Source organism: Drosophila erecta, unplaced genomic scaffold (genome assembly GCF_003286155.1).
Source record: "Drosophila erecta strain 14021-0224.00,06,07 unplaced genomic scaffold, DereRS2 tig00000000-arrow-pilon, whole genome shotgun sequence".
Lineage (NCBI taxonomy): Eukaryota > Metazoa > Arthropoda > Insecta > Diptera > Drosophilidae > Drosophila > Drosophila erecta.
In genome coordinates, this window is record NW_020825194.1 from 26,465,874 (window position 1) to 26,479,057 (window position 13,184).

General features: G+C 44.1%; 2 protein-coding genes across 5 annotated transcripts; both read left to right on the plus strand.

Annotated features, from left to right (window-relative positions):
* Positions 1–257: 257 nt before the first annotated feature.
* On the plus strand, positions 258–1,920 carry LOC6552703 (low choriolytic enzyme). The gene is made up of 2 exons (XM_001978986.3): positions 258–613; positions 712–1,920. The coding sequence occupies exons 1-2, from the start codon at positions 412–414 to the stop codon at positions 1,515–1,517; spliced, it is 1,008 nt and encodes a 335-aa protein (XP_001979022.1). The 5' UTR covers positions 258–411; the 3' UTR covers positions 1,518–1,920.
* Positions 1,921–2,768: 848 nt separating this feature from the next.
* On the plus strand, positions 2,769–10,949 carry LOC6552702 (ATP-dependent RNA helicase p62). 4 transcript variants are annotated; one of them, XM_026980046.1, is made up of 6 exons: positions 2,769–2,894; positions 3,129–3,398; positions 6,090–7,211; positions 7,398–7,636; positions 9,520–9,698; positions 10,032–10,949. In XM_026980046.1, exons 1-6 carry the CDS (start codon positions 2,788–2,790, stop codon positions 10,230–10,232), a joined length of 2,118 nt encoding a protein of 705 aa, XP_026835847.1. In that variant the 5' UTR covers positions 2,769–2,787; the 3' UTR covers positions 10,233–10,949. The 4 variants fall into 4 exon arrangements, with proteins under 4 accessions (XP_026835847.1, XP_015009458.2, XP_026839628.1 ...); XM_015153972.2 differs by having other exon boundaries at positions 3,132–3,398; positions 10,032–10,770; XM_026983827.1 differs by lacking the exons at positions 9,520–9,698; positions 10,032–10,949 and adding an exon at positions 8,166–8,752.
* Positions 10,950–13,184: the final 2,235 nt, after the last annotated feature.

The following is a 13,184-nucleotide window of genomic DNA, read 5'->3' on the forward strand; positions in this document are numbered from 1 at the left end:
AGTTTAAGCCAGGTTTAATCGGAGAGCTGCGGCGGGCCTGGTCGTAGCTCTTGAGCCGGGCTTAATCGAGGAGATTTAGTGCTGTTTGATTAGAGAGTAATAGCATGGGTGTAAAAGTGAGAGGGCTGTGCGGCGATAGATTTGGGTTTTGTTTACACGCGGCCGATTGCGTGGCGTCTGCCCAACAGCGGCGTTATTTAGTTTTATTTTCGCACATTTTGCATAAATTAAGGTGCCAAGACTGCAGACCTGGTAGCCGCCTGGGCTCTGGAGCTCTTGGGCCATCGCGCCAGGTTCAGTTACCAATTTCGTGTGCAGCCGTGCGGTTTGACTGCGGCATGGCGTGGAAAAAGTGAGCAAACAGCGATCGAATGGAAATATAGTCACAGCCAGGCGAATCCCAGCTCTATAATGTGTGCTCAGTTGAGTGGATCAGTGGTGGTGCCGGTGCCGGTGCTGGTGCAGCTGCAGGTGCAGGTGCAGGTGGCTGTGCTGATGGTGGTGCTAGTGGTGCTATCCGCGCCGCCGTTCAGTGAAAGTGCCCAGCTCCCTGTCCGCCGGCATGCCGCTGGAGTGGATTTCTTCGAGCATGAGTTCACCAGTGTGGCGGAAGGTTCGTTCGCTCCCAGTTTTTCCAATCAATCTCCGAAATGCACGTGATGCAAATTTCACATTATGATGGTTAATAGTTTCGAAATTCGCCCCTTTCAGGTGAATACGATCCTTACGGACCCGACATCGGGGACGACGATGTGGGAATCGACGATCCGGAGACCATGCCCCGCCTGTTCCAAGGAGATATTGCCATTGATCCGTACACCTACATCACCCTGCGCCTGGGCGTCAACCCCATGAGACATCCCAAGCGCCTGTGGCCCAATGGAACGATTCCCTTCGAGATAAGTCCACGATACGCAAATCCCGAGAGACAGGCTATAATTCAGGCCGTGAAAACCTTCAACTCGCTAACGTGTGTGCACTTTGTGCCGTACGACGGGGAGGTAGAGGACTACCTGTTGATCGAGCCGCCGGTGGAAGGACCCCAAGGATGTTGGTCCTACGTGGGCCGCAGAGGAGGAGAGCAGGTGGTGTCCCTCCAGAGACCCGATGAAAACAGTGCCCACTGCTTCAGCAGCGAGGGAAGAATAATGCACGAGCTCATGCACGCCATAGGCATATACCACGAACAGTCCCGAGCAGATCGGGACAACTTCGTCAAGATCCACTGGGACAACATCGTGCCGCGGTTCAGGAAGAACTTTAAGCTGGTGTCGAAGAAGAAGGGGAAGTACGCCTTTGACTACGACTACAACTCCGTGATGCACTACGGCGAGTTTTACTTCAGCAAGCGCAAGGGCGAAAAGCCCACCATGACTCCCTTACAACCTGGCGTTAGGATCGGACAGCGGAAGACCATCAGCAAGATCGACTGCCTCAAGATCAACGAGCTGTATGGGTGCTTGCAGGGCCGTAGGGCCAAAATGTACCGCAGTTTCTGCCACCTCCTCGGGTTGTAAGTGGAACTTGGCCAAGGGTCATATTATGAATCACATTGATTTGATATTTAATAAATTCGTTCGTACACTTTGACACAGATTCATTTGCCAAAGTGTATTTGCCGTATTGCATTTGTTGGCTGCCGCATCCATTAAATTTACCAAACTATACAGATCACTGGTTGGGCAAAGGCATATAGTTCGATAAAAAGAATCTTACAGATAGATGGAAATATGTGTGTTATATTCTTGAATCTATTATGATCATGGTTATAAAATTCGTGAATATCGAACAATGTGTGTCGAAAATGTCTGAAGTCCGATGATTTACGACGAAATCATCGACAAAAGTCCAACGATCAGAGACACTTAAAGATAAACAAACGGTTTAAATTATTTTAATCTCATATGAATCTTTAAAGCAGTGTATTTACTGCTTGCCAAAGCAGTATTTACTGCTTGCACTTATCCATTTATTTAGTTGAGTAACGGTATCCATGTATCTATCTTTAGCTATTTCGAATATTACTAAGATTCTTCCATTTCAAGCGAGTTTTGTTTATGAACAAAGAGGAACTGTCGAATCGCAAAAGCTGGAGTGAATTTTTCAGGTTTCTTCGTTATTAAGAGAACAACCGTTTAGGTTGTCTCGCCTTTTAGATGTACAACTTAGCCTTACCCTTTTAAAATTCGTTTAAAATATATGATTTATTAAATCGTACAGATATATGTGATTTTGTTATTATTATTACTTTTTATAGTTAACCCCATAGCTCTTTGAAACTTAAGAATATGCAATAAAATATAAAAAAGTCTTGCAATTAACAATTATACCATAAAAATACCCCATTTTGAGATTTATAAATATGGATCATACGTTTTAGTTTTCCTTTCAGATTTTTTTGTTCATCTATTTTTTATACCTAAAATAAAAAATTATATTATTAGAAAATTCTACAAAAAATGATTATAAGACTATTGAACTATGAATAGCAAATATTTTTGTGCTTGCAAAATAATTATAATAATTATGTATACAGCAACAAACGCAAAATGGGGTGAGTCTTTGCTAAATAAAAAGGTTTTGGCTTTACTACTTTGAGGCAGTTCGAAGCAATCTGCTCACAAACGATGTTTTGATAGACTAAAAACTATATTTTCAAGTTTAGGAGAACGGACCGACGACGAATTTCATTTCAAAATAGTTTCAGCAGCAGTTTGAATAATAAAAACTCACCGCGTACAGGGAAAAGCACGGCATGCAGCCGACTATCGAAAGTCTCGCGAGCAGATGGTCACTCTAGAAGGCATTTTATCGCGTGCGCGCTGCGGTCACACTAGCTCTTGGCTCGGATTTTCCCCTCCACACAGGGTCACTCTAATTTTGGACGAGGTTAGGTAAGACACGCGCGGATGCCGCGCTGCGTAGAATAAGTCCGCCATTAGCATAACCGCAGAGGGCAGCTAACCCTTCGGAAATATGCTCAAACTAGTGCAATACATAGCCCCCCGGGTGGGCGGCACCACGCCCCGAGCAGCCGCCTGCGGCTGGGGCAACTTGCTATTGATTTCCCCGAGAAGTTCCGAGAAATGTATAACGCAACGTCGCCATTTTCTTTTCTCCTCCGCCAGCAGCAGCGGCACTTTCGCTTCTTCTTCTTCGCTCTGCACCGAACAACGACAACAGTTCCACGGGAGTCGCAGGAATCAGGAGATCATACTGTCCCCAAGCACACAAAGTAGTCTCAAAGCCCAGTCACATCGTGCGTTTCGAGACAGTTCGAAACCAGACCCAGACGACTACGTAGATTCCATCCCGAAAGCAGAGCAGCGGACGAGAAGGAAGTCGCTTTTCAACGATCCCGACGAGAGAACAGAGGAAATCAAAATTGAAGGAATAATGTGAGTACATCGCAAAATTTCTTATGAAAGGCGCTGCTTGTTCCACTCGCTGTCGCCATTTTATCACCCTTCGTGCCTTTTTTTTCTCTACACCTACGAAGCGAGGTGATGAGTAATTAGTGTGTGCGAAAGAGAGAGGGAGGGGAGAGAGAGAAAAACACATGGTTTGCTAAAATTTGACAGTTGGAGGTGAGGTTTTTTCAGCTATTTGTTTTTTTTTTTGTTTTCCCCCCACATCCGCAAAGGAATAGCAAAAGCAACAAGAACGACAGCGCACGTCATAAAAAGAATTTGCCTGATTTGTGAAACGTGTTCTTGCTTCGTTTGCTTTTTTATAGCATTTTAATTTGTCTGTATGCCCCGAACACGAACACGCGCACTCACACAGCGGCACATTCAAACTTTCTTGTGTGCGTGAATGCCTGTTGACGGCGGCATTTTCGCGTGCTCGTATAACACATTCGTGAGTGTGTGCGTGCGTATAACAGTCGGCGGCTGTCACTGACAAGCGCCATCCTGCTCACTCGCCAGCATGCCTTTCTATCACGCTCTTTCCCTCGCTCACACGCGGTTTTGTAGAGATATCGCGATGTTCCGTGGTTTTTATTGGGAATTATTTTATACTTTAACGTCTGCCTTCGTTTATTGACCACAATTTGTACTACGTAAATCCATCTTGGTATGGATTTATTCCGGTTATACTTAATGCGGGGAGTAAAAGGGACTTTTTATACTGCTCATGTTTTGGTTATTTTAGTATATAGCTATATTTTATCATCCACCCTCTTGCTCCAGTGCTTCAAAAAAAATAATAGTTCAGTAATACGTAAATAATTTTAAAGATATAATAATATATAATATATAGATATAATATTTTATGATTTCTATACAGTTATTTGTAGAGCTTACAACTCTTTTTACTGAGAAAATGTTAGGAAAAAGTAAGAAGATAGGTTATCCTTTTACACTACTTTACTTTTCCCTACACTAATAAAAGTTTCATGTACACGAAATGCACTGACAAATAATCGGAATTGTATTTTATATAATCATTTTATTTATTTTGCTGCGTCTGTATTGCTAAAGCAAATATTTATTTATCATGAACAATGTTAGTTATAAAAAGAAAATTGTTTTTTAGAAAGTTATACTATTGATAACAACTCAAGTATCACATATTGAATGGTATTAGTAACCCAGTTCGTGAACTACGCCATCACATAAACGGCCCCATTAGTCTAAATGTCAAATGACGCCAATTGATTATGATGAGGAGCTCCCTCTTTGGCTAGCGCGCGATTCGTCTTTTCGCATGTCAAAAAGCGACAGGTAGACACACAGAAAGTCAGAGGTGCCCCCTGGGACTGTCCGTCCCGTCCCCTCGGGGTTCGCCTTTACTTTACTTTGCTTTACTGTTTGCATTATTCGAAATTTATTTAATTTCCCTAACACGCAATTAGTTTTATTTAAGTTTATTGCGGTTGTAGCACAACTCAATGTCAGCTGTTTAGCAGCGTCGAAAGAAATCGAAAAGCGAAGACTTTCCTTCCAAGTCGGCCAGTCGCAGTTGAAATCCAAGTCCCAACTGGCAGACGTCTAGAAAAGGCAGCATGCGAGCAAAGTAAGCCAAGCCACTCGGTTCGTTTTCCCTAAATTTCTGCCAAAGAAATACTTAAGAAAAGAAAATGCAGCTGTCTACGCCAAGCCGGAAAATATATAAGCCCAGTTAAGCATGGTACAGTTCTCGAAGGCCCCTTTTCTCCAGGGAAAATACCGGAGTACCAAATTTATGCCACATAGTTTCTGGGTAAAGTGCGCAGCACAAATTGATTTTATATGGCAGATAAGAAGGAATTGATTATACAAATGTACAACGCGAAATTGCTAACAGATAGTCGGTAGTATCCGACCTTACACAAATCAACAATACTCGTAACACTTTAAAAGTTTGTGAAAAAACTATCACATTTGTAATATTAAAGTTTAATAACTTGGTTATATTAAACATGTTAACAAAGAAGTGGAGTACCTTAATTCTACAACCAAACCTCAATTCGATTTTAAAACTAACAATTTAAAACAATTTCGGTTACAAAGCTCAAAGTGATATATTTTATATAATTTGACAGAATTCGAAGTCGTTCGATTTCAATGAATAAGCAAAAGCCCTGCTACTTGACACCAAGTAAATTCCGTTAATGCAAGATAAGCATACTCGAAATAAATAAATTATTTTTGTTGGCAGAAGTGTAGACCCATTGCTCAAATTTCTCGCAGTTGGCGTATTCATTTGCTTTTCCAGAGCCAATTACCATCGCAACCTATCATCATTTTACCAAAGTAAAAGTTGGATTTGATTCAATATAAATTAAATCTTTCAGAATGGAATTCAAAGCAAAAGCCCATACTAATGTAAATTCTTAATTTATTAATTTTATAGAAAAGCAATGTAGTGTTGCATAAAAAACTTGCGATATACCACTAATTTAATTTTTGTGTTCCGAACAACACAAATTATTTCCAATATAAATTTGCGGTTAACGATAAAAGTATTACAACAAAGTACCATACGTTGAAACTAAGCTACAAGATGATAAAGATGTGAGATTTCTTTTCTTGAGCATTCCTTTTCTCTCCAGCATTTTAATTGCATCCTCAGATACTCATCGATTTTCTTCTGCCATTTCCCAGGGCACCACACGATCGCGACTTTGGTCACAGTGGACGTGGCGGTCGCGGAGGCGATCGAGGTGGCGATGACCGGCGAGGAGGCGGAGGAGGTGGCGGAGGCAATCGCTTCGGAGGCGGTGGGGGAGGTGGCGGTGGTGACTATCACGGCATAAGGAATGGACGTGTCGAGAAGCGCCGCGATGATCGCGGAGGCGGCAACCGTTTTGGAGGTGGGGGTGGATTCGGGGATCGCCGAGGAGGAGGTGGAGGCGGCAGCCAAGACCTCCCCATGCGCCCGGTCGACTTTTCCAACCTGGCTCCCTTCAAGAAGAACTTTTACCAGGAGCACCCTAACGTAGCCAACCGGTCGCCTTACGATGTTCAGCGTTATCGCGACGAGCAGGAAATCACCGTTCGCGGACAGGTGCCGAACCCCATCCAGGACTTCTCCGAGGTCTATCTGCCCGACTACGTCATGAAGGAGATCCGCCGACAGGGCTACAAGGCGCCCACCGCCATCCAGGCGCAGGGCTGGCCTATCGCCATGAGTGGCTCGAACTTCGTGGGCATTGCCAAGACGGGATCCGGCAAGACCCTGGGCTACATCCTGCCCGCGATTGTCCACATCAACAACCAGCAGCCGCTGCAGAGGGGCGACGGACCCATCGCCCTCGTGCTGGCCCCCACTAGGGAGTTGGCCCAACAGATCCAGCAGGTGGCCACCGAATTCGGTTCCTCGTCGTATGTGCGCAACACCTGCGTCTTCGGCGGCGCCCCGAAGGGCGGCCAAATGCGGGATCTGCAGCGCGGCTGCGAGATCGTCATTGCCACACCCGGACGGCTTATTGATTTCCTCTCCGCCGGCTCTACTAACCTGAAGCGCTGCACCTACTTGGTGCTGGACGAGGCTGACCGCATGTTAGACATGGGCTTCGAGCCCCAGATCAGGAAGATCGTCTCACAGATCCGGCCCGACCGGCAGACGCTCATGTGGAGCGCCACCTGGCCCAAGGAGGTCAAGCAGCTTGCCGAGGACTTTTTGGGCAACTACATCCAGATCAACATTGGATCGCTGGAGCTCTCCGCCAACCACAACATCCGCCAGGTGGTGGACGTTTGTGACGAGTTCAGCAAGGAGGAGAAGTTAGTGGTCATTTGTTATTCGGAAACTAGATACTTAGTGTAAATTTACCCATATAGTTATACCGCATTTTTCGATTTAATCCTAAAAGTAATTGTCTAATTGACACTAGCATTTCGAGGACTGATTTGAAAGAAATGTTTTTAATAAAATGTATTAATTTAAATTATTTTCTCCTATCAATTTAGATTGAAGACCCTCCTGTCAGACATCTATGACACTAGCGAGAGCCCCGGCAAGATCATCATATTCGTGGAGACAAAGCGGCGCGTGGACAACCTGGTGCGCTTTATCCGCAGCTTCGGCGTTCGCTGTGGGGCTATTCACGGCGACAAGTCGCAATCAGAACGAGACTTTGTCCTGCGCGAGTTCCGCTCGGGAAAGTCCAACATCCTGGTGGCCACCGATGTGGCGGCCCGTGGACTGGGTAAGTTTGCTCTCGCATCGTCGCAGAATACAAAGTAGTTTGCGGCCAGAGGAGATTTGGATGGGCCTTCTAGCGCTAAGGTTACACTTGCTAGGCCCATTGCTTACATACCATCACCACACGGCACCTAACGATCACCCAGCATCATTACACACGCCCACTACATACGAGCAGAACCTAATTCCCGTAAACCCACCACCCAAATCATCCCCTAACCGCATCTAAAGATATATCCCGGTATCTACCCACATTTAGCGAGCGCGCCAACTCAGAAACAGTTTTTTAGACATAAGCCAAATGCCGAAATCGAATAATCAACTTGAACTTTTACCCCACCCCCTGACCCTGACCTGCAACCCGCCCCCACCTGCAACACCCGGCCCAACCCTTGCTAAAATAATGTATGAAATGCGTATGATGGTATGCTCCATATTGGTACGCAACTTTTGTCTTTGTGCGTGTCTCTCTGCCTCTTTCTCTCTCTCCCCTCTCTCTCTCTCTCTCTTTCTTGTTTCTTTCTCGTTTACAGAGGCCGATTTTGGTAGTATGATGGGGAGGATAATGAATGAGCGGCGACCACTGCGAACACTCGTGACTTGAGCGACTTTTGCCAACATCAGAATCAGATCTGTTATGATATATGATGATAGCACACCCTGTGTGATATCTTGCGCAAAAGGACCGATGAAAGTTCTCAGATTCAGACGGTCGAGAGACACGAATATCGAATATCCCCAACATCATGCATCATATGTGGCCTCTGCAGTCCCCGACTTTTTGTTGAGAAAGAATGATATGATATGATACGTTTTTGCGACCAAAGACTACCATCTACCAACCAAAAACCATCTACCAATCAACCAAAGATACAACAACAACAACTGAACCGAACCATCAGAGAGCCAGCTTTTTCCTCAGCAGTGGATGGCGGAAGGCGGCGAGCAAAGTATTGACGGGGTGGCGGCCTGGCCCTTGAGAAAGCACTAGAATTGGACATGCACCAAGTCGACAGCAACAGCCACAGCAAAAGCCAAAGCCGAAGCAAAGCAAAGCAAGCAAAAGCACATTGACACCACCCACAACACAAACCACACTCCCAAATAAGAACACCCGACATTTGCTTGAACCAGAGAGGACGAGATCCGGAGATGAGATGTGCGTGCTTTCGAGGATCCAGACGAAGATGCTGCTGCTGGGTGCTGCGTCCTCCCAAAAGCTCACTACCACCACCCACTGACCGCGTTTGCCGCCGCATCAGTTAAGCCCACTGCTCCTGGACGAAAAGGCGGCCCGCTTGTTGTTGTTAATCCTCCCAATAAGATATATCTTTATATAATGGTCGTGTCTCCTCTCGGTGGTCATCTCCAAAATGGTCATTGTGAGAAGAGAGCTTAGTCAGAGGCGCACGCGGCTCAATGCAACAAACTCTCCGCTTCGCCGTGCGATCGAGATCGCTACCTTGCTGTTTCTGGGGAGAGTTTGGACCACGAGCTGCGCGACGCCAATCAGAGATTTTGATTGAGAGAAAATTGAGTCAAACAATTTATAGCACCAAGAAGGTAACGTACATTTTGAAACATTTTCTTTTTTTCTCTAAAAACAACTAAAAAAAATACAAACAACCCACAAAACAAAATACCATAGACTCAATAGTATGCTGAAGTATAAAAAAAAAATAAAAAAAAGAAAAGACAAGTGTGTTCAAAGTGTTCAAGACATCTCGGAAAAACGCTAAAAATTGTTGCAAGCGAGCGCGCATAGCGGAAAATCATTTGGCAATTTGAAAACTGTTCGTCAATTAAATTGTACACCCCAATTAAGTAAGAACAGCCAGGAGCTCGAAACTAATCTGCGTACCTTCTCTTTTCCCCGGACATCTATAGACGTGGACGGCATCAAGTATGTCATCAACTTTGACTACCCGCAAAACAGCGAGGACTACATCCATCGCATCGGTCGCACTGGACGATCCAACACAAAGGGCACATCCTTCGCCTTCTTCACCAAGAACAATGCCAAGCAAGCCAAGGCGCTGGTCGACGTCCTCAGAGAAGCTAATCAGGTGAGCTGTTAGCAGGTTAAAAAACCGATTGGACAGTAAAGCAGCTTAGTTATGCATACAAGACTCACACATTTCTGTTCTAATATATACAACTGTAATATATTGCAATCTCTGATTGTGGCTTTGAACATAAAGTTTGAGTGAATCTGTCTTATGTTTTAAATCCTACAATTGGTATGCAAACATACGTGCAGATCCCAGATGGAAAACAGAAAGGCTACTTTCAACACGACGCTAGAACTTTAATTGCATTTTATCGGTTTACTGCTCTTACTGATACTCACTTGACTTGGTGGTAAACACAATTCTGATGGTTTCTTATTTCTTTCTTAGGAAATCAATCCTGCCCTTGAGAATCTGGCCCGCAACTCGCGCTACGACGGTGGCGGTGGACGCTCCCGTTATGGAGGCGGTGGCGGTCGCTTCGGCGGCGGCGGCTTCAAGAAGGGCAGCCTGAGCAATGGACGCGGCTTCGGAGGAGGTGGCGGTGGCGGCGGCGGCGGCGGCGAGGGCAGACACTCGCGCTTCGACTAGATCGCGGACAATTAGAACAGCAGTAATAGAAGCTATAGGAACAGGAGATTTCAGTAGCTAAACTAAACCGCACTAGGACCTAAGTTAAATTAAGTTCATAGCTTAAGTTTAAGATTTCATACTACTTTCACCAAACCACTGACGGTTATTCTCAGACTTAAATTCAGACTTTTAACTTCCTGTTTAATGAAACACCACCAAAAGCGAGCTGTTTGAACATAGCGAATTTATGTTTGAATGATTTGTAAGTTATTTGACGCTGCCCGCGAGGTCGGCACAAAATCCAATTGAAAACATCAAAAACACTACTTAAACACAAAATATTTTCAAATATCATGTGATAATTTCTTAATTTAATGCAACGTTATTCACTAATCTAAAAGCAAATGAAATCGGAGCGCGAGGAGTATATTGATGTATTGGAGTAGGAGGAAGTAAGGATTATTCCCGTCTGTCCCGTTTTTATGACAATGAACAAAGGATGACGAGCGACCTTTGTTTGATAAATAAATTCTTCAAATTACTTTTGGAAAATTAACTTTTGGATACCTTTTATGGCTCAACAAGAATGTGTAAAGCAAACAAAACCTGCGGGAAATCACTACTGACACTAAATACAAAAGAAAAACTGTATGTACAAGATGAGAACTTCTCACTTTCAATTTAATTTTTCGGAAAAAATAAAATGAGTATACCTATTACAACCTAAACCAACAACAAAGCTGCTGTTTTATACATTGAGCTCAACTGAATTGTAAGCGACTGGGTTCCACAAAGGAATTCCATTTCCCATGAAAGGTTGCGGGCGTAAAATAATCGTGATTGCAGAAATATTTTCGCAGACATTAAGTGCGAGACTTGGACGCTCCTGGCAGTGTCACCAGCGACTCCCTCACCCCAGCAAACAACCCCAGATAAGAGCTCAACTTTTTCCAGGATGGGAACACAGGAGTTGCCAACTAAGCCGTTTCTAGCCAAGATTCATTTCAGCGGCTGAAAAGAACTTAAACTGAGAAGGGAATCATTGGGCGATTTTTAATGTTAAGGAAGCATTTCGTGGGATTAACAAAATGTAATTCAGGACTCAAAATTTGTTATAACAGATTCATTTTTAATATTTTCGCTTTGGAAACTTTTTGGAAAACGTGTAGTTAGAGTCAATTACTTTGATTTGAAGTTTCAACTGCGTTCTCGGAATCGATAGTTGGCAGCACTAAGAGAAATACGGACGTGTCCGTGTCTTCTGACGCCACATTTAGGCGCAATGAAGCCAATTTACTTTCGACTTGGCCTGCTTCGGTGCTCGGGTTCCACGACCTTTCTGTGTCCATGGGCCTCATCCGTGGTGCTTATGACAAGTCAGTTGGGTTCTTGGGACCAGATCGGTCCACTTAGCCCATTTGCAGGACGATTTCTGAGGCCCGATAATGACGCTGCTGGGGACGTGAATGTGGTCGGATTGGAGGCCCTGCGATTCGCTGCGGCGAAGCCGAGAAGGAAGTCATTTGTTAAATTGCTTGAATTGGGCTGAGCGCTTGGAGGACGAAAAGGATGTACGGGGAGCTCTGATTGGCGATATGTAAAGCCGAAGCAACTTTGGGAAATTTGGTGTCAAGTTTCGAGGCAAAAGTTTGTTAGGTCAGTGCTGGAAAATGTACCCCTTTCTCTTGATGGCCTCAACACAAACTGTTTAAATTTATGGAGTATGAAAAATTGGTTTCCTTGCTGGAGAGAAATCTTTGTACACAAATTATTCTTGAATTGTTAATTACAAATAATTTATTCAAAAGCGATAGCAAAGCATTTTCATTTTTCAGGGAATTATGAAGTAAATCTATTATTTATTAAAAGATTTTTATATTTCAATCAAATATCAATATTTTGATATTTTTGTTTGATTTTTTTTTGTGCTGTTTCCAAACACATTTTGGCCACGCCCACTCTAAAGCCCATATTTGAAAATCCTGCAGGGACTTTCCTTGGCGGTAAGTATTTATTCTGTCATCTGAAGATGCGAAGCAACGCAAACGACCAAAATCACTCTATTAATTAGTAAGTTTGGATTTTGAGGTCATAATCATTCCAGTTATAAAGTCGCGAGACGTAAATTTACCTGCCGCTAGGTGGCGCTTGTGTGTGATGTGGGGACAACTCGCTCTTCAACTTGCATGTATCCCTTTCCCTCGCACTCTATGTAGTTATCTGAGTAAAGGGCATCAGATAGTCGAGGAACTTCACTAGGTGTGCCAAGAAATTGGAGTAAGATGTACATAAGGAAACTCCATTAAACCCAAAAGTAAATTCGCATTCCTTAATCTTTTGTTATAATTTAAGGCTAGAACTAATCCCATCAGCAGGCCAGCGATGATAGCCCCAAGTGGAGCATTAAGCAGCCACACAACATTCACTCCAAGCACTCACTGGCGGGATATTGCCTCCAGTCCCTCCATCTCGCTGCATCCACCTCCCCTCCTCCATCATCAAAAGCCACCTTCCACGCTCCACATTTGGCTCTCTAGCTCATTTTCATTCTTATCCCTTGGCATACACTGTAACAAATATGGGGAGAGAAATGGTTACAATGTCATAGAGATATTTGGAAGGGGACAACCAAAAGTGAAAATTTAGAACAATTTTACCTGTTTTCAAAACTATTTAATGACTATCTATCACAAATACCCCCAAACCTTTTATACTCGTAATACCCATTGGCTGACATCGATACTTTCTTGGCACTCAGACAGGTATTTGAATTGAATGCATTACCACAATTTTAACTACACAATTCTGAATAGTTGACTCGTCCATTTGCAATGACGCCCTTTTTTTTCCGAGTGGACCGCAGTAGCGAGCTGCGAATGCCGAGCCGCTCGAGCAGGGCCACTTAACCGAGAAGCAAGCAGGTCACTTACTTTGCTGTGCGCGCACTCGGATTACAAAGGGGGTGCCACC

Bases quoted from the DNA above. Each gene is read 5' to 3' on its own strand.
- LOC6552703 (XM_001978986.3), top strand. From the start codon at position 412: ATGTGTGCTCAGTTGAGTGGATCAGTGGTGGTGCCGGTGCCGGTGCTG. The intron at 614-711 runs GTTCGTTCGCTC...CGCCCCTTTCAG, and splicing joins GTTCACCAGTGTGGCGGAAG to GTGAATACGATCCTTACGGA.
- LOC6552702 (XM_001978985.3), top strand. From the start codon at position 2,977: ATGCTCAAACTAGTGCAATACATAGCCCCCCGGGTGGGCGGCACCACG. The intron at 3,399-6,089 runs GTGAGTACATCG...GCCATTTCCCAG, and splicing joins ATCAAAATTGAAGGAATAAT to GGCACCACACGATCGCGACT. The intron at 7,212-7,397 runs GTTAGTGGTCAT...CTATCAATTTAG, and splicing joins GAGTTCAGCAAGGAGGAGAA to ATTGAAGACCCTCCTGTCAG.